General features: G+C 41.3%; 1 protein-coding gene across 3 annotated transcripts in view; it reads right to left on the bottom strand.

The window, feature by feature from the left end:
• Window positions 1-25,340, bottom strand: part of MYO10 (myosin X) — a 239,331-nt gene that overhangs the window by 14,583 nt on the left and 199,408 nt on the right. For all 3 annotated transcript variants that reach the window (XM_056520936.1, XM_056520935.1, XM_056520934.1), the window contains 10 exons: window positions 24,386-24,492; window positions 23,310-23,621; window positions 22,773-22,812; window positions 20,882-21,775; window positions 17,879-18,002; window positions 14,196-14,439; window positions 11,856-11,951; window positions 3,007-3,100; window positions 886-941; window positions 38-180 (listed from right to left, as the gene is read on the bottom strand). In XM_056520936.1, coding sequence (XP_056376911.1) covers window positions 38-180; window positions 886-941; window positions 3,007-3,100; window positions 11,856-11,951; window positions 14,196-14,439; window positions 17,879-18,002; window positions 20,882-21,775; window positions 22,773-22,812; window positions 23,310-23,621; window positions 24,386-24,492 — 2,110 coding nt within the window. The remainder of the gene's footprint in view (window positions 1-37; window positions 181-885; window positions 942-3,006; window positions 3,101-11,855; window positions 11,952-14,195; window positions 14,440-17,878; window positions 18,003-20,881; window positions 21,776-22,772; window positions 22,813-23,309; window positions 23,622-24,385; window positions 24,493-25,340) is intronic.

The following is a 25,340-nucleotide window of genomic DNA, read 5'->3' as shown; positions in this document are numbered from 1 at the left end:
CACATAGATAGGTAAGGTGGAATAACTTGTTTCTCACCTCGAACAATGAATTCCTGTCCTTCCACCCTGGTGTCCCCCTTGGATCTCTGCAGCAGTGTTATCCAGTGATGCATTTCTTCGGGTGTGTCCGAGTTACAATGAAGAACACGGTTTGCGGTGATTATTACAAATGAATTTGGTCTGAGGATGGAAATAAGGAGGAAAAATGTTATTGGCTGTAAACTAAACATGGACACTGTTTCCACAACAGCTGATGGCCCAAGAATTATTTACCCTCACTTAGCAGGTAAGTACATATCAAATAGGTGGAAATAGTCTTATCATTGTTATTTACTGTAAAGCTGCACAGCCGTGATGGAAAAACTTTGTAGATGTATCCTTCTAAATGTCTCGTAAGCCAAGCCCTTTAACCACTTAGGTCTAGTAAAGAGATTTGTGAACTAACATGGCAGGGCTTTTTCCTAGTGTGTGAAATGATCCATATGCTGCATAGTCTCGATGTAGTTGTTAAAGGGGTACTCCACTGGTCAGCGGAACTAAATGTTCCGAACGCGGTTTTCTCGGTCGGCCATGCCCCTCATGACGTCATGGTCATGCTTCCTCAATGCAAGTCTATGGGAGGGGGCGTGACTTGCATTGAGGGAGCATGACCATGGCATCACAAGGGGCGTGGCCAAGCCCCGCAGCGCGAAAACAGCGTTCGGAACATTTAGTTCTGAATGCTGACCAGTGCAGTACCCCTTTAATAACTTCTATCTAAATGTTTTGCATGGTACAATGTGCTGGAATATGCTGGTGCTACACAGCTATCAAATAAATGCACATTCATAACATACTTCCATGCCATTTGTGAAGGCTTCCTTTCATCTGGCAGTGAAGACTCACCTATCAGGGTTATCAGAAGCACAGACAGAATCGATTAAGCCAACATCCAACGTCCCCTGTATAAAGACAAAATATCTGTTTAGCTATTACAACAGGAACTGTTTATCTACATAACCGAGGGAATTCTATAGTGGGCCTGGGTTCTGAAGACTTGTCAGATACTTTCACAACTGTATTACTTTACTGATTTACAAATAACCTGTGATTTTCAAGCTCGATCCTCAAGTACCCCCGACAGGTCATATTTTCAGGATTTGCCTAGTTTTTTACAGGTGATATAATTGGAATGATGCATATTGAAATGACCATGATTATATCACCTGTGAAAGACTAAGAAAGTTCTGAAAACATGGCCTGTTGGGGTACCTGAGGATCGTGCTTGGAAAACACTGACTTTGACCTTAAAGGGGTTTTCCAGCCAAAAACATCTTATCCCCTATCCAATGGATAGGGGATAAGATGTCTGATCACGGGGGGGCCCGCCGCTGGGACCCCCCGGGATCTCCCTGCAGCAGCCTGCATTCTATGAGTGGCTGCGTCTGATTTTTCTGAAAGCTCCGGTCTTCCGAGACGCGGACGTGATGTCACGCCACGCCCCCTCCATTAATTTCTATGGGTGAGGGCGTTGCGGCCGTTACGCCCCCCTCACACAGAAATGAATGGAGGGGGCATTGCCTGACGTCACATCCCCGCCTAGGAAGCCCGGAGCTTTCAGAAAAAGCAGATGCAGCCACTCACAGAATGCAGGCTGCTGCAGGGAGATCCCGGGGGGTCCCAGTGGCGGGCTCCCCACGATCAGACATCTTATCCCCTATACTTTGGATAGGGGATAAGATGTTTTTGTCCAGAATACCCCGTTAAAGAGTACTGTCACCAAATAAAACTTAATATAGCTTTCCTTGTGTAATTAGCAGACACTTTCCCATTCACTTGCTTTTAAAATTATCAACATAAATATGTTTAAAATGTAATATAAAAAACGGCCACTAGATGGCTCTGATCTGTTCCCTGCCACAATTACTACAGTGAGTTCAGTCTCCTCCTGGCATGGCAGGAGTCTGAACTTAGGAAGTGTTTCTCTGCACTGAGCTTGATTGACAGCTGCACAGAAAGTGAAAGCTCCACAGATTCTCACAGAAAGCTGTACAGACTGACATCTGAAGGAGAGCCAAACTGAAATCTGCACAGACTGAAACATGCACAGAGCTTGAGGTCTTCTATTCATCACAGCAATGCAACCATGTGAGGGCGGAAGTTGTCCCTCAGTAGGCTTCAGTGATGTCATGCCTGCTGGGAAATGCCCACTTTCTCCTACTGGGAAATTGCACTATGAGAGCAAGAAGAAAGGTAAGATACACAGCCTTTTAAAGCTCTGAAATTGTTTTTAAGGGCAGGAGGACTGTTAGGAGTAGTTAGGTAACATAGCCTGAGGTAGTTGAGAACAGTTTATTTGGTGACAGGTACTTTTTAATAATATTTATATGTCCTGTGAGTTTGATCATCCATTGGACGCAAAGGACTAGGAGTAGGTGCACCACAATATACATCATCATACTATTTTGCTGGTGTGCTGATGTATGCTCCACGTTAAGTAATTATTAGATGTAAATTTAGCTTAAAGTTATTTCCTGTATCAATATTTTAATACATTCAGATATAGCAATAGTGAAGAAACTGGTCCCAAAGATCCCGGATTCAGATCCCAGAAATAGAACATGTTCTAACAAACTAGCTGTAGGTGACAATTTAGTAGTTAACTATGCTCATCTGGTTGTACCGGGGACAGATCACAGCCTTCATTTGGTCTGCCTTTCACAAAATCCTACAAAAAAAAACACAATATTGCCCCGATGACCGACATAAGGTCCAGAAGCCACCAGTGTCAGGACAGTGTAATAAAAATATGTTATCCCTTTTATCTTTCATTCGGATAATATTCTGCTTTCCAGGTACAATAGAGTGTACAGGAGCAGATTCATCCATAAACCTAACTCTTCTATAAAAAGGAATGCACTGCCAGACAGATATATGTTGTCTAGCACAAAAAAGTTAAAACAGACTTGGATTACAATAATCACTGAATAATACGCTTGGCTGAATGATGAATGGATTTCCACTTACCACAGCATTTTGTGGATTTGCTTGCTCATCGTGCATCTCCCGAATTTCCTGCTCTGTGGATGACTGAACCTGGCTCATAATGCTGTACCACTGACTGTGGGAAGAACATAGTACACATTCATGAGAAGATTCTATTCAGAACATGGCCACTCTGTCCTTACTATAGCATAGGCTATGCAAGGGAAACAGTCCTTTTAGTAATGAGGCCTATATGTTTCCATGGTTACAGACTACAAATAAAGCTCTGTGTGTAGTCTGATCCTGCAGTCATATTTAACCCCTTAAAGGGGTACTCCACCCCTAGACATCTTATCCCCTATCCAAAGCATAGGGGATAAGATGTCTGATCGCGGGGGTCCCGCCACCTGTTTCTGCTCCGGAAGCGCTGGAGGGTCTGGGTCCCGACCACAGGAACGGAAGTTCGTGATGTCACGACTCCGCCCCCGTGTGATGTCACGCCCTGGCCCCTCAATGCAAGTCTATGGGAGGGGGCGTCACGCCCCCTCCCATAGACTTGCATTGAGGGGCCGGGGCGTGACGTCACACGGGGGCGGAGTCGTGACGTCACAAACTTCCGTTCCCGTGGTCGGGACCCAGACCCTCCAGTGCTTCCGGAGTACCCCTTTAAAGCTACCTGCTCCTCTTGCCAACCTCTTTTAAAAGTTGTAAGAAGACAAAGAAGTGGGGCAAGTATGGCACAATCCTGACCAATATAAAAATACAAGCCTTTCCTATAATTGTTCCTTTTATTATTTAGGTGTGCAGATATGTGCTGTATAGTATATGACTACTGGTGGTCATATTCATATACCATGCATGGTAGTATGTAATCTGCTATTGATTCTCATCTAGACCACTACTGATGAAGTAACAGGTGAATACGTGCTCAAAGGTTTATAGGCATTGCTGCATTTGTTTACTGGAAACACAGAAACTATTATCTCCACCAATGTTTTGGAAAAGTTAGTCATGGGTCACAAAACAGATAAGGCCAACATTACTAACATTACTATGTGCCAGCTTCTGTTTCGGTTTTGAATTGGTTGCAATATCTTCTTGATAAAACAGCCACACCCAAAGCAATTCCTTTATTACTATTCATACACAGTATATTGTTATATGGGAAAAACTGTTCCTCCCGAGTTCTAGTCTTGAGTGTCCCAAGCCCATGTATTACTGTGCAACGTTATATGAAAATACTACAATCGACTCAACTTGACTGATATCTCAGAAGTTTGTGTTGTCCCTCAAGCTGAATTGTGGAGGTCACAACTGCAAACAGCAGTTTATTTATCATTGGCCTCCCACTTATTGTATACCCCATTAATACAATCACTGGAAATAAACAAGCATTGTACAAACAACGACATATGTCATAATAGCAGTGTTTCCCAACCAAGATGCCTCCAGCTGTGGCAAACTACAACTCCTAGAAAATGCCGGACAGCCAAAATTCCACTCTGAAATTCCGCTGCAGCAGCCTCCCAATGAGGGACATATTTCAATGTTGGTGTAAGGTAGTATAGATTTTATCCATGTTTGCTTTGTGTATTTTTTGCACACTTGCTCACAATTCACCAAAATAGTGCACAGGACTTTGCACAATTATAGTAACCAGTGAGATGCAGAGCTAGGTCTAAGATTTGTGCTCTTGCATGCGACACATTTGTACGTGTCCTATTAGGTGGTGTAGGTTTGCACAAAAAAGTGGCTGTGTGCAAAAAAAAAAAAAAAAAAAACCCGCACAAAATAACTTCATGGCCACTGCATAAAGTGCTTCACTGTGCCCCAAACAGTACACTTGATTAGGAAATGCTTCACCAAAAAACCCACATTAACGGCAACTAAGCAAAATGTTGTGCCTAAAACAAACAAGAAAAAAGGTGGCCAACCAATGATAAACATCCTCCATTGTCTTTAATGGGATCCTTCTGCACCGTGCACACTGCTGAATATCTATGGTGGAAATTAAGTGTATAGCCAGGCAAACTTGGGCTACTCCCTGCATTACTTCACAATAACAGCAGATGGCACAGTTACTTCAAGATGCAATCTGCAAAACTATAAACTGTGTGCTATACTGTATAATCATCAAGGAAGTTATATATTAAACAGTAACAAATCATTCAGTGCTCACTATTCATAACATGCAAAAAAAAAACTAACAAAACAAAAACACATACGGTATGTTTGAATTCAAATTTTCACAGCCAGAACATTGTTTTTACACCTTTGACTAACCTAAATAAACCTGTTTAATAAGTGTATAGGCCTGCGCAGCTGGCCTGAGTTTGTGGGAGGAGCGGGCTGCCTTTAATAACCCACGGCAGCCTCACATCCGGGCGCCGTGGGTTCTTCGGTCGCGGATTCGTCACGTGATGTCGGCAGGGGGTGGTGTCACGTTCACGTCGGTCAGCTGACTGCACGTGTCAGCTGACCGGAAGTTCGCTCCGGTGGGGTTGGGGTAAGTGGCCGCGGCTGACCACGGGTAACGCTAGTTGTCCCCGAACTCCGGAGGTAAGCTGGAGTTCGGGGAAACCCTTGGTCAGCCCGGCCCCTGGTTATTTCGGTATATACGGGCACTGTCGTGTCAGACTTGCCGTCTCGGGCAAGTGTTTTTTACACCCTGTCTGTGTGAGTCTGCTCCTCTCTACCTTTTCATCTCCAACACTGCCTTCGGTATTCTCACTGTCGTTCAATGGAGCAGGAACAAGAGGCTCTGGCTTTGTATGCTCCATGTACAGTGAAGTGCTGTGCTGCTAGGAGGATCTGAAATGTGTCTCCGGCATCTCTACAGAGACGCGCACTTCAATCGGACTCGCCGCTCCGCCCCACCCTGTGGGCACATACCACCCCCCCAGCTGCCAATCTGGCTAGTCTCAGACGCACAACGCCAACAGCTGCGCTCACCTCCAACCTCTGTCTCTTAAACTCACTTCCTCGCAGATTTCTTTTTTCCATCTATTTATATCTATACTTCAGTGTTTTCTGGGCAGTGTGCCTCCAGCTGTTGCACAGCTTCAATTCTCGCTTATACTGCGGTCAGTTACGCTGCAGGGGTGGATGGAGGCGTGCTCACTGAGCAGTGTTAATCCTATTTTCCTCCCTATCCTTCTCTCCCCTCCCCCTGCAGTTACAAGTATTTTCTCGATGTGTTGCAAGTTGTTAGTAGTCAGTGTGTTGTCCTGTGTGGGATAACCATCTGAGTGAGAGCCCCACTTTAGGTGTGGGAGTTCTGTCATTAACAAACGGGAAAGGGGTATTGTTTAGCTTTTGGTGCCTGTCAGTTCACAATTTCTGTCTATCTTACACGTTATTTGCACAAATTACGGTTTTCATGCGTTTCGCTATGTTATTTACGCATCAAAAAAAAAAACATTAATAAAAAATAAAAAAACATAGTCTTTCATGCACACACTCCTTCCACTTAGATGGTCATGTGGTTGTGCCGGGCACACGCTTCATTATTCTACGCATATGCTCATAATAGTTGTCGGTGTACACGCTCATAATTTAATTCATACAGTTGGTCTGTGCATATAGTTGATCTGTGCATGTGATCCTTACATGTTGTTGGTCGATACATGCTCATGTAATTGTTCGCTCCTATTATTTGTTCTACACATACGATCATATTGTTGTTCCGTGTACATGCCCTCATAGTTGCTGTACACACGTCCGTAGCATTTATAACATACACACGTTTGTAGGATTTGTGCTGTACACACGCTGGTAGGATTTACGCTGTACACATGCGGGTAGGATTCATGCCGTTCACACGCTTGTAGGATTTATGCTGTACACACGCTTGTAAGATTCTTTTTTTTTCATACGCTTGAAGGATCTGTACTGTACACACGCTCGTAGGATCCATGCTATACTTGTAGGGCTGATATTGTACATACGCTTGTAGGGTTTATATTGTATACACGCTTTTAGAGTTATACTGTATACTCGCTTGTAGGGTTGTTTGTAGAGTTTATACTGTACACACACTTGTAGAATTTATACGGTACACTCGCCTGTAGGATTCATACTGTACACTCGCTTGTAGCATTCATACTGTACACTCGCTCGTAGGATTTATACGGCACACTGCTTGTAGGATTCATATTGTACTCACGCCAGTGCACGTTGGCAGGATTCATGCTTGTAGCATTTATACTGTACACAAGCTTGTACATGCTTGTAGGATTTGTGAAATTCTTATTGTTCATACGCTTGTAGGAATTATACTGTACACACGCTTGTAGGATTCATACCGTACTTGTAGGGCTCATACATACACTTTTAGGGTTTATACTGTATACACGCTTGTAGAGTTCACACTATATACACGCTTGTAGGGTTATACTGTACACACGCTTGTAGAATTTATACTATACACTCGCTTATAGGATTTATACTGTACACTCGCTTGTAGGATCTATACTGTACACTTGCTTGTAGGATTTATACTGTACTCATGCTTGTGCACGTTTGTAGGATTCATGCTTGTAGCTTTTATTCTGTACACACGCTTGAACATGCTTGTAGGATTTATGCTGTACACATATTTGTAGGATTCATGCTGTACACACTTGTAGGGTTTATGCTGTACACACACTGGTAGGATATGCTGTACATATGCTTGTTGATTTCATACGTTACACACGTTAAGATTATACAGTACATTCAGTTGTAGCCTTTTTCTGTACGCTCGCTCGCATAATTCATACTATACACACGCTTGGACAAGCTTGTAGGATTTATACTGTACACGCGCTTGTTGGATTCATACGGTACACACGCTTGTAGGTTTCATACGGTTCATACGCTTGTAGCATCCATACTGTACACTTGCTCGTAGGTTCATGCTGTATACACGCTTGTACTCGCTTGTAGGGTTCATACTACACACGTACTTGTAGGATTCATGCTGTACACACACTCGTAGGAATTATACTGTGTACACACTCGTAGGAGTTATACTGTACGCACGTTCGTAGATTTATACGGTTCTCACGCTCATAGGATTCATACTGAACATGCACTCATAAGAATTGTGCTGCACACTCGCTCGCAGGATTTACACCGTGCATGCTTGTAGGATTGTATTATATATGTGCTCGTGGGATTCATGCTGTGCGTGCGTTCGTGGCATGTGTTCTGTACATACGCTTGCAGTGTTTGTGAAGCTTGCACGCTCGTAGCGTTTGTGCCGCACACATGCTCATACAGCGCATGGGGTGTGGCCCTGTGCACGGGTATGTGGTCTTAATAGTTACTACATGCATGCATATTCCTTGCCATCGGTTGTGATTGGCCACATGTGCGTTCACTGGTGGTGCATTCGCGCATATAGTTGGCCTGAGTGTAGGTTCATCAAGTTTGGTGGTACAGCCACGCATAGCTGTTTTACGACAGTTCCGCACATAGTCGTTCTGTACACATCTGTATATAGGCAGGGAGACACATGTCGTAGTTGTTGTTTCTGACACGTCTTCAGAACGACAATAACACTTCACACAGGTGGTGTTTACCCTTAAGCCCGCCATGCTGCAGAGGGGTCCGTTGCATTATTGCTGTTGCTGACACGCCTTCAGCACAACAATAACACGACACATAGGGGTGTATACCCACTATACCTGCCTCGTCTGCAGGGGGATACATTGCATAGTTGTTGTTACTAATACATTTTCAGAGCAATGACATTATGTCACATAGGTGGCGTATACCCGTTATGCCTGCCACGTCTGCAGGAGGGGTATGTCACATAATTGTTGTTACTGACACGCCTTCAGATCAGCATTAACACCACACATAGGTGATGTATACCCATTATACCTGCTATACCCATTACGCCTGCCATGTCTGCAGGGGGTACGTTGCATAATTGTTGTTACAGACACGCCTTCAGAGCAACAACATTATGACACATAGGCGGTCGTATACTCATCATTCCTGACACATATAAAAAAAAAATGATTGGAGATGATTGCCTCACATCAGTGCTTTCTAGTTATTGTACATACAACGGTTGAGGCTTTTAAATTCGGCTAGGTCAATCACGTCCGCAGGTCAGTCCGGATACAACTTGACACGACTTCAGGTTGGCGAAAGTGTCATCACGTTGTGTTATTCATTTGTTGGGTCATGCACAGGGACATAGCTATTTTCCATTGTGTATTGTTATGCCTATAGGTAAATCATGGTCACGAACTGTCTCGGCTTCAGGTTGACGTTGATACTAGTAGTCACACACATTGGTTGCAGCTTTAACTTGGACTAGACCAGTCACATCTATAGGTCAGTCTGGTTACAACCTGACACGACTTTAGGTGGCGATGATGTCTTTGTATATGTTGTGTTCTTTCAGCAATTGGGGTTATGCTACAGGCATAGCATGATGTTTCCATCGTTCATTGCCACGGTTACGACCTGTTTTGTTCAGGGTGATGGTCATACTGTTAGTCACAGATTTTGGTTGAGTCTTTCATGTTTCAGCCTGTCACATCTATATGTCAGTTCAGTTGCGACCTGACACGACATCAGGTCGGCGGTAACGTCATCACGTGTCCATATATTCACTTAACATTGGGGACATAGCTTGGTTCTAGGTGGTTGGGTTTGCTTAGATCGACGATGATAGTAGTCACATGTTGGTTGAGTCTCATCATCACGTTGCTGCAAGGGGTTGCATTGCCATTCACGTCCACAGTGGTAACCTGACTCAGGGTTAGGTTGGTGATCACGTCGTTTTTGTGTATACACTTTTTCAGCACTTGGAGTTGTATATACGGGCTTAGGGTTGTTCTCAGTTGAGGCTTTTCACGTCCACAGCTCACAGAGAGATGCCAACACGTAGCCTGGAATACTACGTGATTTTACATTGGATATCTAGTGGATGTCTAACATGCCATTCTAGTCCTACTTGCATTTATCGGGTTTTGCCACTCTTCTTTGCATCCAGCATAATACTATCAAATATATCTGTCAGGTATTCAGCATAACATCACGTGGTTTTCCTCTGACAAGGCATCATTGTTTGCATTCCATTCCATGCCATCAAATCTACCCTGAAGAGTGTACGAAGAGGAAGGTTGATAGCCCTCCAGCCGTCAGCTCTGGCAGCTGGCTTAGTTAGTTGGTTAGCCGACGCTTAGGTAATTCCCCATTGGGACATCAGGACAGCTCTACGTTAGAGGCAGCGCTGTCCTTCAGCTGTCATGGTTTCCTAGGTTAGGGGAATTACATGCAGATGCATGGCCGTAGTTACAATAGCTTGGTAGGGATGTAATTAATTATGTATTGAAAATAAATGGCTGATGCTTTTGAAACATTGGTTCGTAACACTCTGTAATAAATGTACTTTGATGCAATTATAGGGTTTTGCCCTCTTTTCCCCCAGGCATATTCTATACGCGGCAGTTATGGCACACCTCAGACTGCTTGGTTAGTCAGGGGTTAGTATTCAGTAGTAGTAGGGTAGGTAGGTACGCTTCTCGGGCACGAGCTACAACCACAAATGTATAGGCCTGCGCAGCTGGCCTGAGTTTGTGGGAGGAGCGGGCTACCTTTAAGAACCCACGGCAGCCTCACATCCGGGCGCCGTGGGTTCTTCGGTCCCCACCCACCCTCCCCTAATTTTCATTTACTCAGTTACAGGGTATGCCCTCTTTTCCCCAGGCATATTCTATACGCGGCAGTTATGGCACACCTCAGACTGCTTGGTTAGTTAGGGCTTAGTATTCAGCAGTAGTAGGGTAGGTAAGTACGCTTCTCGGGCAGGAGCTACGACCACAAAATAAAAATTATACCACTATAACCATATACAATTGGCACATTAGAAAAACTCCACCCAGCGCTTGACAATCATCATCACCTTTATGCAATATTGCATAACAATGAGTTAACAAAATGCATAGCAAATCAAGTTTGTGGCTAGAAGTCTGACTTTTTACACGTGCATATTTTCTGCTGCAGATTTGCTTCAGCAGATTTAGCTGCCCTTGGAAATTAATGGTTAGCAAAATCTGCAGCAACAAATCTGTAGCAGATCTGCAGGAAAAATATGCATGTGTAAACGTACCCTTAAACAGAACCTGAAATACTAAAAATTGTAAAATAAAATAAAAGTTCAGTATGTACAGAGTCGATACATGTCACTCATGTCTATAGCTATATGCACATGTAGACATATCATAAATTCATCAGAACTAAATATAGAAAAGATTCCCAAGATTCAGATACCAGTGAATATCTGTAGAGGATGAATAGATGTATAAGGCTAAGTTTCCACTTGGTTTTTTTCTGGCAGTTTTTGGAAAACTGACACTGCAGTTTTTGAGCCAAAGCCAGAAGTGTATTCAAAAGGAATAGGAAATATATAGGAAGGACTTACACTTCTCCTCCCTTATGGATCCACTTCGGACTTTGGCTCAAAAACTGCAGTGGCAGTTTTCCAAAAACTGCCAGAAAAAAAAACAAGTGGAAACTTGGCCAGACTGTTTCTTTTTTTATATATAAATATAAGAGGCCCCATCCCCAAAATGAGAACTGAAGCAGGTTAGTAAGCAGGGTGATAACATGAGGAAAGGTTCCACACACAGACAAACAGTGTATTTCCTGCTGTCTGGCAGATTTCTCCCAGCATCAATTAAGCTGCGTATGCGCTATGTGTGACCTTAACCTTATTGTGTAATGAAGATCCTGGTCTGTTACTGGCACCTCTTCCCATATACAGGAACCTTTTCTCATGTTATCACCCTGCTTACCAACCTGCTTTAATTCTCATCTCTAAAATCCAGATGTGTGACATAGGTCCTAAGCAGCGAAACACTTTCATAAGTGTGAATTAATAGTCTTACCTTGCATCTTCAGGGGACTCTGCAATCAAGTGGTATGTTCGATTCTCCACTACTATGTCAATGCCATTTTCTTTGCCTGTGTTGTCAATGATCTCTCTGTAATAAGGGTAATTTATTAAGTCATTGCTATTACATTACAGTATAAATTTGAAAATATCAATGTATTTAAATGTTATTTACAGATTCTTGCCAGGTCCTCTTTGGGTAAACACACTCAGTGCTAATAGAAACCACCACAGTCTTGTCAGATGATATTATATAGACTGAAGAGTGGAAATATTCTGAAATAATATTAAGATACTAAATTTACAGCCTAAGTTACTACATATGCCGACATCCATTTCGTAGAGATACCCCCATGATGCTCAATTATGTACATGTGCTATACCACACACTTTTACATAGGGTGGATTAAGTGTTGGTAATATTAAATCCTAATGGCATACAGTGGTTTAGAGGTTCTATCTCACAACCAACTATTGACTGGTAGGTAGCGGTCCACTCACTAAATAAATACCTAATTCTGAGGCTTAAGTCCAGGGTACAAAACACCACTTCTCACCCTACCCTAAAAACTTAGCTTATTGAGTTCTTAAAATATATTATATATTAATAAGGTACTAGTGATCAGATGCATTATAAACCCAGTACACTTTGCTATAATCCACCTTTAGTTTTTTCAATAGGAAGAGGGTCATGTGACACATCAAACTTATTGGGAATTTAACACAAAAAACACTGGTGTGCTTGGTTTTAACGTAACTTTATTCTTTCATGAGTTATTTCCAAGTTTCTCTTTGTTTACAGCCATTTACATGTCGTCGAGGTTAACACGTGAGGAGCGGATAGAAATTGTGTTGATGTCTGGTGAACGCAGTAACCGGGTCATTGCAGCAGATTTCAATGCAAGACACCCTACGAGACCACCCATCTCCCATGCTACAGTTAGCAAACTGCTTGCTAAGTTTCGTGAAACTGGTTCAGTGTTGGATTTGCCAAAATGTGGTCGCATGAAATCTGTCACTAATGAAGAAACATCAGTGGCTGTCCTAGCTTCATTCAGCAAGAGCCCACAGCGTAGCACTCACCGCATGACACTGGAGAGTGGCATTAGTCGGACATCTCTTAGGCGGATATTAGCTACTCACAAATGGCATCCTTACAAACTCCAGCTACTGCAGCATCTCAATGAGGATGACCCAGATCGGCGCACTGAATTTGCAGAATGGGCAAAACAAAAATTGGAACAGGACCTTCAGTTTACGCAGAAGATTTGGTTCAGTGATGAAGCAAACTTTTATGTGAATGGTGAAGTTAAACAAAACCCCCGCTATTGGTCTGACACTAACCCACATTGGATAGATCCCTCCAAGAAAATGATGGTATGGTGTGGTATATGGGGTACAAAGATAGTGGGGCCATTCTTCATCAATGGAAACCTCAAGGCCACTGGATATGCGAAATTGCTACATGATGATGTGTTTGCGTCTTTATGCACTGAAGCTGGCACGTTCCCTGAGTTTTTCCAACAAGATGGTGCACCACCACATTATGGGTGTCAGGTCCAAGCATTCCTAGATGAACAGTTTCCTGGAAAGTGGATTGGTTGTCGTGGGCCGTTGAATGGCCCCCAAGGTCTCCCCATCTGACCCCCTTAGACTTTTATCGTTGGGGTCATCTGAAGGCAATTGTCTATGCTGTGAAGATACGAGATGTGCAGCACCTGAAACTAAGAATACTGGAAGCCTGTGCTAGCATTTCTCCTGCAGTGTTGCTATCAGTGTGTGAAGAGTGGGAGAAGAGGGTTGCATTGACAATCCAACACAATGAGCAGCACATTGAACACATTTTAGAAGTGGTCAGAAACTTGTAAATAACTCATTAAAGAATAAAGTTACGTTAAAACCAAGCACATCATTGTTTTTCTTGTGAAATTCCCAATAAGTTTGATGTGACACATGACCCTCTTTCTATTGAAAAAACAAAAGTTGGATTCAAAATGGCCGCCATGGTCACCACCCATCTTGAAAAGTCCCCCCCCCCCCCCTCACATATACTAATGTGCCACAAACAGGAAGTTAACATCACCAACCATTCCCATTTTATTAAGGTGTATCCATATAAATGTCTCACCCTGTATATTAACACTTATATATATCCGTTTTGTGTAAGCAGAACATCTAGAAGTCGATATGCAAAAATGAGGCAATAGCACCATCTATCTTTTTCTAAAGGTGCCTGTACAGAATAGCCAAACACCAGCTGAACCTAACCCTGTCAACAGCTATCGAAGGTAAGTTCCAGCAATTGCCAGCAATTAGGGTTGATCAAGGAACTTACTTAGCTTCTCTGAGTTCTATGGTTCCTTTCAGCTTTTCCTCACTGTCACTATCAAAGTACATCAGCTTGGACTGTCGGAGAACGAACCAACGCTTCTTCCAGTTTCTTCTGGACAGAGTGGACGACCCTCCACCTTTTTTATAAAGCCAGCCCTGCTTCAGAGCTTCCTGCTTGGACCTAAACCACAGGAAGGTCTCATCTTTCAAGACACACCAACGCTTCTTCCATGTATTCATCATCCCACCTAGCAAAAGGCCATTGGAAGACTTGATTATTTAATACTTAGCTAGCCTGGTAGACAAGCCTTTATATACAAAAATGCATTGAAAATGGTGCAATATTAGCACTTATAGCATGCAGGAGGGTAACATTATTTATCAGATTAAGCTGAACTTAAGCTCTCAGTTTTTAGAAATTTCAGTAGGAGATATAGGGGGAGATTTATCAAAACCTGTGCAGAAGAAGGGTGGTGCAGTTGCCCATGCAACCAATCAGATCGCTTCTTTTATTTCTAACAAGGCCTCTGCAAAATGAAAGAAGTGATCTGAATGGTTGCTATGGGCAACTCAGCAACTTTTCCTCTGGACAGGATTTGATAAATCTCCCCCATGTAGTATTGCACAGATAATGCTATACATGTATGCTATGCATATATCAATCCACCAACTGTTCCTCTTATAAAGGAACTGTCACTCAAATGTCCCTGCCCTGTTTTCCATAAGGCACAACTGAATAAAGAAACAGGTTCCATATGTTATTCTTCTTGAATTTTCTCAAAAAATTTCTCAAGAAAAGCTTCTAGCCTGGACTGGACTTCTGCTTAGTTACAGACCCCACTTGCCTTTAAGGGGATACGCAGAATTAGAAAAACAGCACCACACCTGTTGTGTGTGTTATTAGAAGTCTGCTCCATTCACTTTAAAGGGGTACTCCAATGGAAAAAAAAATGTCATATCCACTGGCTCCGGAAAGTTAAACAGATTTGTAAATTACTTCTATAAAAAATTCTTAATCCTTCTAGTACTTATCAGCTGCTATATGCTCCACAGGAATTTATATGCTCCACAGTCTCTGCTGACACTGTCCAGAGTAGGAGCAAATCCCCATAGCAAATCTCTCCTGCTCCGGAACATTCCTGACACGGACAGAGGTGTCAGCAGAGAGCACTGTGTTCAGACAGAAAAGAACTATACAACTTCCTCTGGAGCATACAGCAGTTGTTTGTTTTCCATCGGAGTACCCCTTTAATGAAACTGGGCAGCAATACCACTGAGGACAAACGGAGGACAGGTGTGGTGCTGTTTTAAGAAGAAGCTTAATTTTTCTAATCCTTGATAACCCCTTTAAGAATTTCATATCATATAAATGAAGAGACAACCTTAGTTGGTGCTTATGGGTTTATCACACTGAATACTGGGGTCCACTGTGGTTTCTATTCCTAGGAATGATGGGATATTTAGGCAAAAATACTACTGCTTTTGAGACCATGTAAATATACCATTTTGCTAGACTGTGACACCTAATCCATGCCACAGGCAGAAAAGCAATGAAACACTTTATAGACAGCTCATCTGCCTCAGCTTACTGTACACCTGTTAGTATGACACTGAGGAAACAGTGGACCGTGCAATATAAATATATAATATAAGTGTATAATACTTATGACAAGCCTGCAGATACTATTTCTGCATGATGAAATCTAGACTAGTAGTAATAATGGCATCCCTGTGTGCTCATCTGTGTAGAGGTAAATATGGAAAAATACTTTTTATTGACAGATTCTTCCATCAACAAAAAGAAAAAAAAACTAGTTTGACAACCAGGAGCTAAGGATTACCCTAAAGGCAACTCCTGCTACATTGACGTCAATGAGAAGCAGTGCTCTCAATTCTAAACCCACATTACAATACCTGTATTATTTACTAAAGTCTATTAATGTCTGACATGTGTCATGTGCTGATCTAAAGGCTATGAAGATAATCTGGACATTCTTCATTCATACCATACTTGTAAACTTTTAAACCTGAGTTAGACAACAGGACAGCATTTTGGGGAAATTTGAACAAAAAGTTACCGTAACATAAACATTTCATATGAAAGTGACTCTAATAAATGTAGAATAAGGAAAGAAACCTTGTCTAGAGACACATTGTGATTAATGTTATACATATTATCTAGTTCCTGGGATTTCAGACAATGCTCTTCACTGTATAGACAGCCTTTTGCCCTCAAAAATAATTTGAGACCTCTTTAGAAATGGAGCTACATCGTGTTTAAGAACATCTATTGCCTTTGACCTCTAATAATTGGAGAACTCTTGTGCATGACCTTATTGTGAATTCACATTATGCACACATGTCTTTTATCCCGAGCACAATTCTAACAAAGCTAGCAGAGAACAAAGAGGGAGATTTACTTACTTATACAACAGTCTTAGGCTAGTTTTACATCGGACTCGTAGCAGACTTTATTTGGGGCCTCCATCCTAGATTCTGTCTAACAGGATTTAACAGTGCAAACCTGCCTCACAAACGGAACCCAATGGACCCTACTGACTTTAATGAGTTGTGTCATTTTTCTGGCTGGTTTCTGTCATTTCACTTGATTTTAAGCAGATAAAAGCGCCCCACTGGCTGTAGTGGTGTCCCACCTCAGCCAGTGATTGGCTGAGCTTCAATGTGATGTGTTGACCACAGCTACAGGAAGTTGAAGATCGCTGAGATTGGGCTTTGGTAAATTCCCAAATATTTTTGTAAATTCAAGGCATGTTTTCATGGGTCTTATACTAAGGAGAAGCTTCTTTTTGACCACTCTGCCATTAAGCCCAGATTGGTGGAGTGCTGCAGTGATGATTGACTTTCTGAAAGTTTGTCCCATCTGCACACAGGATTTTTGGAGATCAGCCAGAATGATCATTGGGTTCTTGGTCACTTTTTCTACCAAGTCCCTTCTCCTCCAATTACTTAGTTTAATGGGTCAGCCAACTCAAGCAAGAGTCTGGGTTATTCCAAATTTCCTCCATTTAAAAATTATAGCGGCTCCTGTGATCTTGGGAATTTTTTGTACACATCTCCATATCTGTGCCTCCACATAATCCTGTCTCTAAACTCTACAGGCAATCTCCTCAAGATTTGGTTCTTGCTCTCATATGCATTGTCAGCTGCGAGTCCTTATATAGACAGGGCTGTGTCTTTTCAAATCCTGTCCAATCAACTGAACTTACCACAAGGGACTCCAGTCAAGGTGTAGAAACATCTCAGAGGTGATCAAGATTAATGGGAGATCCCTCCAGAGCAAAAGTGTCATAGCACAGGGTCTGAATACTTTTGTCAATTCCAAATTTTTCATTTGTAGTTTGTAATAAATGTGCAAAAATTTCTAAAATTCTGTTTCCCAATTCACAATATGTGGCATTGAGTGCAGAATGATGGGGGAAAACTTTTTTTTGTGTTATTTTAGCATAAGGCTGTGAAAAAAGTAAGAAAAAAGGTAAATATTATACCCAACATGAATGTCCCATGAACGATCAATGTGTATCTTATTATAAATCACTACAGTATGCATAGCAGCCATGTAAGATGCATAGTATCCCGTAAGCAGATCATACATCATCAAGTCTACATTATAAGGGTAAAGTATAATACAAAGTATAATATCCTGTCACATGGCAAACAGTAGCATACCTTTCATATAAAGAAAACTGTGGAAATATGGCAGTGTAACACAGCTGTAGACAGAATCCCGTCTGTAAGAAAGTTCATCATCCGTGTCAAACCTTGAATCAAAGTCTTCTTCACTATCTTCAAACTGCAAGGACATAAGAAAGCTCTAAGAGAATGAAACTTCTAATCTTATTGATCCCCAATCTACTTTTTTAGTATGACAAAACCATGCAGCATGGAAGACTAAAATGAGGCATTGTGTAAAACTGGAAACTGTGTTAGCTTTTGTAAAGCATGGAATTACCTCTAGTCCAGCATGAGGTGACATTTTGTCACGTTGTTCATGTTTTTTGTCTGAACATTGACTTGTTTTAAAAGTAAACATCTCTCAAAATGTACTAATTCACCAGTCTTTGGTGTTTGACATTGACTTACAGGGTAGCTTCCTGTAGGTGGCACTAGAGAGACTGATTTCTTACTTTTAGGAAAACTAATTTGAAAACTGTAAAGGCTCGTTCACACTACGAAATTCAGCGAGGGAATTACTTTTGAATCTGTACCTTTACTTCTCCACGATACTGGAGCAGAAAGGAGCCTGAATCTGTGCTTATTTCCATGGTGATATGCAATGGAAATAGGCATGAAATCCAGTACTTCTACAGGCTGTAACAGTGCCGTACATAAAACAACCTTGCAGCACTGACCTCTCCTAGATCGCTGGTATCACTGCCACTGGTCCTTCCACCTCCAGCATGCTGCCCTGACCCTGGTGGTGTCACCTGTACGGCTCTGCATGATACTGCTGCAGCTTTGGCTGGGGGAGAGTTCATGGAGGAGAGGTGTGGAGAGGGGACACCAGGAAGAGGAGGAATGAGTGCAGCTACTGTCACATGCAATTCCCCATGGGAAGTTCTGCAACTATACTGCTGATGTGTGAACTAATCGGCATAATCCCACAGAAATTAATGGGAGGCTGCTGCAAGCGGAATTCCACACAGATTTCCGGAGTGTGAATGAGTCCAAATGGCTTATTACAAGAGCAATAAAAATAATTCCCTTATAGAGTTCCAGTTTATTGAAAGTTAGGCTGTTGGCAGTATGCATAAAAAAATGAACAACAATCTGTCATAGAGAAGTAGAAGATGATAACTTTGTTTTCCAGATCAAATATTAAATATGAATGAAGTTTCTAAGATCTCATACGTTACTCATGTTTGCATTAAATGCATATGAGAGAATCCTATTCCATATAAGATATTTACAACTTGTGTGAATGATTTAGGATTTCCAATATTATTTCTACAGTATTTTGGGGCAGCTCATATGTAGAAAATATGGACCAGATGTATCTATCTGCCTGAAACCTAAACAGTCTGGTTTTGCCCATAACAACCAATCACAATTTAGCCTTTATTTTACCAGAGCTTGTTACGATATGAAAGTTTAACTCTGATTGGTTGTTATGGGTAAAACCAGACAAGTATGGTTTCAGGCAGATTGATAACATGATCCCCTGCATCTGCTGCTCCAACGGCCTTCAGTTCCTGATTGTCACTGCTTCTTCCTTGCTCTTGTGACACATTGTCCACACAGGAACTGCCCCATTGAGCCAATCATTGGTCAAGGTCGGACATTACTGCAGTCAGTGACTGGCTGAATGGGCAATTCCTGTGGGGATGATGGGTCACAGGAATAAGCAGTGACAGGCGGTGACCAGGAGCCATAAAGACAGCAGCTGTAGGTGATCAGGGCAGGTGAGTATGAATTCTTTTTTCTTTTTCTCAGACATATAAAAAAAATTCCATCTTTAAACAACCCTTTAAATTAACATCTGTAGCTATTCAGCATCAGATGCATGACTGTAGGACTGTGTTGTTTTTATTTAAATACACAAAGCCACACAAAAGCCCCATGCAACACTAGGCCTACCTGGACAGATGTAGGATTGCAATAGATATGGCATACCGTAGGTATAAATTGAGGGGCTAAGCATATGGGATTCAGGTTTTCACTCTTTCACCCTCATACAGATCTAGATCTCACTGCAGGAAATCCACAGGTTCCTACCCTCAGAATAGACTCCCTCAGCAAAAGCTCCAGGGCATGGTACCATACCAGAAGATTAGAAATGCAGTCAGGAAGTCAGAGCAGGCGGGGTTCACTCAAAAATCCAAACCAGACAGAAGGTTAGGGCAGGAAGATTTCTCTTGTAATTGTTAGTGGTCAGGAATTCAAGACAGGTGGCAAACAAACAAGGTCAGCAAACAAAGTCAGAAACTCGTTAGATAAAACTGTAAGAACATAAGAACCTTATTGCAAAGACAAAGAGTGATGTGAGATAGAACCTGAAATAGCCTAGGGAAAATGGACATTGGCCTGGTAAAAAGAACTGTGGCACACACTGACCATTAAAGATGCCAGGAGTCATTGTACATGAGCTATGCAACACTCAAGGTCCCAGCAGAAGTAGAGCAGTGACAAACCATGAATGAAGGCCAGATGTAGCATGGCCAAGAAGAGTGGAGCAGTGGAGGCCACAAAAGGTCAGTGGGAGCATGACACTACAGTCCCATTGCATACACTATGCAGCACGTGAAGGAAGTTGTGGAAACAAGCACTCTTACACCTCTACAGTTTAGAAATTGAGGGAGAGGTTCAGATTTTAGATTTGCTACAAGATAAAACATTCCTTCTGACCACTGTTTAAACACCAGGACTGTACACATTTTTATGTGGGTCATACTGTAGAATGATTAAATACAATTAATGTAAAAGCTTTAGTTGTTTTTTACAAATTTTTTGCCATGTTCGAGTAAAAAAGGCAAAAAACATTTTTAAATATGCGTCACAATTGTCCCTGCAGTTAAAAATTCTTGCGGAGGTCATAAAAATCATAATATTCTCTAGTTATTTTGTTAAACCAATCTCACTGTTCTTACAGAACTTCTCAAATGTGTACACAGCTGCAGGAAAAAAATATTATTCGTAATAACGGTACAGAGGGATTGGGAAGAAGAAACTTACTGATGACTGAGCCCCTTCTGAGCTAAATCTGTAAGCCGATGAACTGTTGTATGTTCCTATGGAGCACTGATAATCTGGAGACCACTGGCTGCTGTGGGAGTTAGAGAATGCCACACTGCTTCCAGAGGTCACTGCCCCATCTCGGTATTCATCATGGTCATAGTCATAATCCCCATCAGGGATGATGAGGTTTTCAAGACCCTGCAGGGGATCTGGTTGCTTTTCTGGCACACAGTAAGTAGACTCCCCCCCAGCCACTTTTTTTGCAGTTTTTGGATCTTGTCCAGGAGGAAGTAATTTATTGTTTTGCCCAGCTTCAGCTGCTGGTCCAAGAGTATAATTCATGTAAGGGTCTTCTTCTGAAGAGTCATCACTGGTTCTAATACCACTTGTTCGTTGATCAGAATGACCGTGTTCACTTGGATTTGGCGAGTCTTTAAATGCATCATCATCAGCTTCAAATCCCTCATCCACCTCCTCTTCAGGATATGGCTGACTAAAATTAAAAGTGGGTTTCTCACCGCCGGCAATGGATTTAAGCTCCTCTGGGAATACATCACTTACAGATAAGGACATTTCAATATTCTTAACACATTCATCAATCTCATCAAAGTTAAGGGACTCGAGAAACTCTTGGGCTGCTCTGCAGGCCTCTTCCTCTAGACGTTTCAGCTCTTCATCACGGAGCTGTTGCAGCCGCTGTAAAGATGCCTCTGTTAAGGATAATTCTTGTTTTTCCTTAATGCGTTGCAAGTCATCAATTTCTTTTTCTAATCTGAGAATTTCTTCCACTTGTTTGTTTTCTTTCTGCTTTTCAAATTCTCGATTTTCTGTATACTTGTTTTCAACTTCTAACATGGCAACAATTTCTTCCTGTTTTTTTGCTTCTTCAGCCTACAGATGAGTAGATGAGAACATTAGATTCAATTTGGACAAATATATGTTAACATCAAATATTTGTATTTTTGTAACGAATAAAATTCCCTGAGTAATATTTACACAATTAGAGGATAAAGCCCTGTTCTATCCTGTCATAATACGTTCCTTTCCTTATTGATGAGAAAATATCCACATATTAGATGAACAAACACAGCTTCGATAGAAACATGAAACAAACCACAAGACAGAACATGAGAACTATCAAACATGGAACAATTGATGGCAAGTAAACAAGGCACAGGTCAACTAATACAAGATACAACTAGATCTTACTGGCACAGAACTTTAGGTTTTGCAACTATACTAAAATGTTGCAGAAGAAACAAAGAACTTGGCATTCCTTGCTTTTGTTGAACAGTTTATATTTTATAATCTGCAGTTATCAGAATTAACTGTTTCAGAATTGTTGGATTAAGATACACTATTATAAGATTATGTCACCCAGGTTTGGTCTACGTATGTCTAGATGAGGATGGCAAGGATTGAACAATACTTTTCCATGAGTATAAACAAAAGAAAACCTGAAGTTTTTGACTTTTCCATATGTGCAGCAAGAACAGTTATGAGCAGAAACTACTCATTTTGATGAAACTGTGGGGCTATTTGTACCTGGTGCTTCACAAATGGTTTAAAATTTGCCACCTCATTTTTAAGGCCTCTTCACTGAATTAGGCAAATTATAGATTAATAGAAAATAGGCTATGTTGCTATATTCTTTTTCTGTTGCTTAGACATGCATCACATATCCTATTAAAGGTCAAGCCAGGATTAAACTCAGCTAAGTGTCCAGTATTAGGTTTAGCTACAGTACATGTTTATGGGCTGAGTAAATCAATTTCCCATAAATGTATATCTAAGCAGTGAATATATATATATATATATATATATATATATATATATATATATATACAGAAAGGAAAGGAAAGCATTCTGGTTTTGGTCAAATTCTTACCTGCTTGGCTAGTATTTCTGCCTCTCGTCTTTGTCTTTCTCTGTAAGAGGACACACAAGATTAGTAGCTGCATTTTTCATGTTACACCACGTGCATACAGAACGGTCTTTCATTGATTTTACAACCTATGTAAGGAAGGATTTTCCTGCAGTAACTACTTGTACAGTTTAAAGTATGTACGAGATGACATATCATCAGTGAATTGAATTGACTGTTTGTATATACACATAAACATACAGATTTAAGATAATTTCACATTTACAGATTTAAGATAATTTCAAATTTACTGATTTAAGATTATTTTTACCTATAATGCCATTTTTATATCATGTACTCACAAGTGACATGGGTATTCAATGGCTTTACGACATAAGTATATTCACCACCATATTGGCTAATTTTTTTGTATCAATGATATTATGACACAGATGACTTGTATGTCTGACAATCATTGAAGCACTAGAAGTATAGTATGAGATGAATTATACATAACATGAATTCTAGTTTCTGAATATTCCTCGATATTATATCTCATACCTTTCTTCTGCTTCTTTCTGTAGTCTTTCTTCCTCTTCTTTCTTCTTCCTTTCCTCAGCCTCTTTCCTCAATCTCTCTTCCTCCTCTTTCCTCCTCCGTTCTTCTTCCTCCCTTCTTCTTCTCCTCATCTCTTCTTCTTTCTGCTTCTGCTCTCGGAGCTGCCTGTATGTACGGCGAGCTATCTGGCCTCGCAGCTGCTTCTGGAAGGTTACAGCTGCTTTTTTAAGACGTAAAAACTTTGTCCTCCACAGGAAAGCCCGGTAGTTCTTTTGTATTACCACAATGCAGTGAAGCACCTTTCTGTACTGCTTTCTGGAGAAAGAAAGGAGAGGAAGCTTGTTCCACAAATCACATCGATAAGAAATAATCCATCCTCTTTATGCATCCTGTTTATAGCAAATGTCAAGGTGTCACAGCCACGATATAAATCACATCCACAGGAGGAAGCGGGCAGGAGTCTGAATCCAGACTAAGCTGATGTTAAACACTGCCATATCTTTATATCTCCTGACATGACAGTGTTTTGGAAGAGGCAGAATGGGCTCTGATATATGCCATGCTTACAGAAAAAGTAATTACACCCAGCAGGATGCCATTCTGGGTGACATATTGGCCTATATGTACCGCCAGGACTCATATGCACATGAAAAGGGATTACCTCATTATGCAAACAGCTATTGAACTGGCCACTATTGACTTTGAGAAGACACACAAAAGTAAACAGATGTGTTCTTTAGGTCTGGTTTAATACATAATGTATGACACTTTGTTAACCAGAGATTTTAGAGTCATCAGGACAGTATTTTCTGATACTATTATTACTCATAATTTGATAATACAGAATAAAAAAGGAGTGTGTGTGTGTGGGGGGGGGGGTTGATGGGAATCTCAAAATTGCATATGCCATAAATGTCCGATAGATGCGGGTCCCACCCGCTAATCCAAATGTCCAGATGGGTATACCTCCATAAATCTAGCAAAGTTTAATTTTTTTAGTATTTTTCTTAAGCAAAAAGATCCAGTGAACACAAATCTAATTTGACCAGTACTCCTGCAGCGTAACATATTTGACCTACCTTGCCACAAAGCCCATGATGTGTGACTGTATTATCAAGGCAGCCTTGTATACTGCTACTTCACGCTGCTTCTCTAATTTCTGCTCCAAGGACTCACGAAGAAAGACCTGGTGAACACAAGATAAACAGATGTTTGTTTTCTGGGCCAACAGGATTCACATATTTCTTTTGCGCACCCATGAGCTGTAGTATTATGAGTACACAGAATAATTTATTACTCTTTTCACAGATACTGACATGAAAATACCAGTGCTGGTAGCACTTGCTTTATAGCTGCACTTTTCATACTTGACATACTTGACAGACGCATTATTAGACTGCAGTCTTCTAGAGCTCATACTTGAGACTATGCTACATAAATAATATAAGATACAAGAACATTTGTTATATAATTTTAAAAAATTAAAAAATATCTAACAGAGCATATAGACACCATAGGGAATGGTCATAATGCTGCTCCACGTCTATGAGCCAAAAGACACTTTCATAGAGTACTGGTTGCTTTGGTGGTCCTAGTCTGTCCATGTATTAGATTCATCTGACTAGCTGTATTGTAATACTAAATCTCTCCCGTACAGTGATCCCTCAACTTACAATGGCCTCAACATACAATAGTTTCAACTTACAATGTTCTTTTCTGGACCATTGTAAGTTGAAACCAGACTCAACATACAATGTTACGGACAGTCCAGATTTTTGAAACGTGTCAATGGCCGGAAGAACTGATCAATCAGAATGGGCAATTTACTGGTAAAACACCTGTATTACTGAAGTGTATGCACTGACTGATGTCTGGTAGCGCCCCCTACAGTACAGGGAGGTATTACATGTTCTGTACACTTTACCTGTACCAGGGTTACCAGCTCCTTTGGACACCAGGTGAGGGCGACTCCATGTTACTTTTTTAGGACATTGCTTGTGCTGTACAGGACCCCGAAGAAGCTCCTGTCCTCTA

The sequence above is a fragment of the Hyla sarda genome, chromosome 5, assembly GCF_029499605.1.
Source record: "Hyla sarda isolate aHylSar1 chromosome 5, aHylSar1.hap1, whole genome shotgun sequence".
Classification (NCBI taxonomy): Eukaryota; Metazoa; Chordata; class Amphibia; order Anura; family Hylidae; genus Hyla; species Hyla sarda.
Note: the sequence above shows the minus strand (reverse complement) of the source record. Positions and strands in the feature narration are given on the sequence as shown.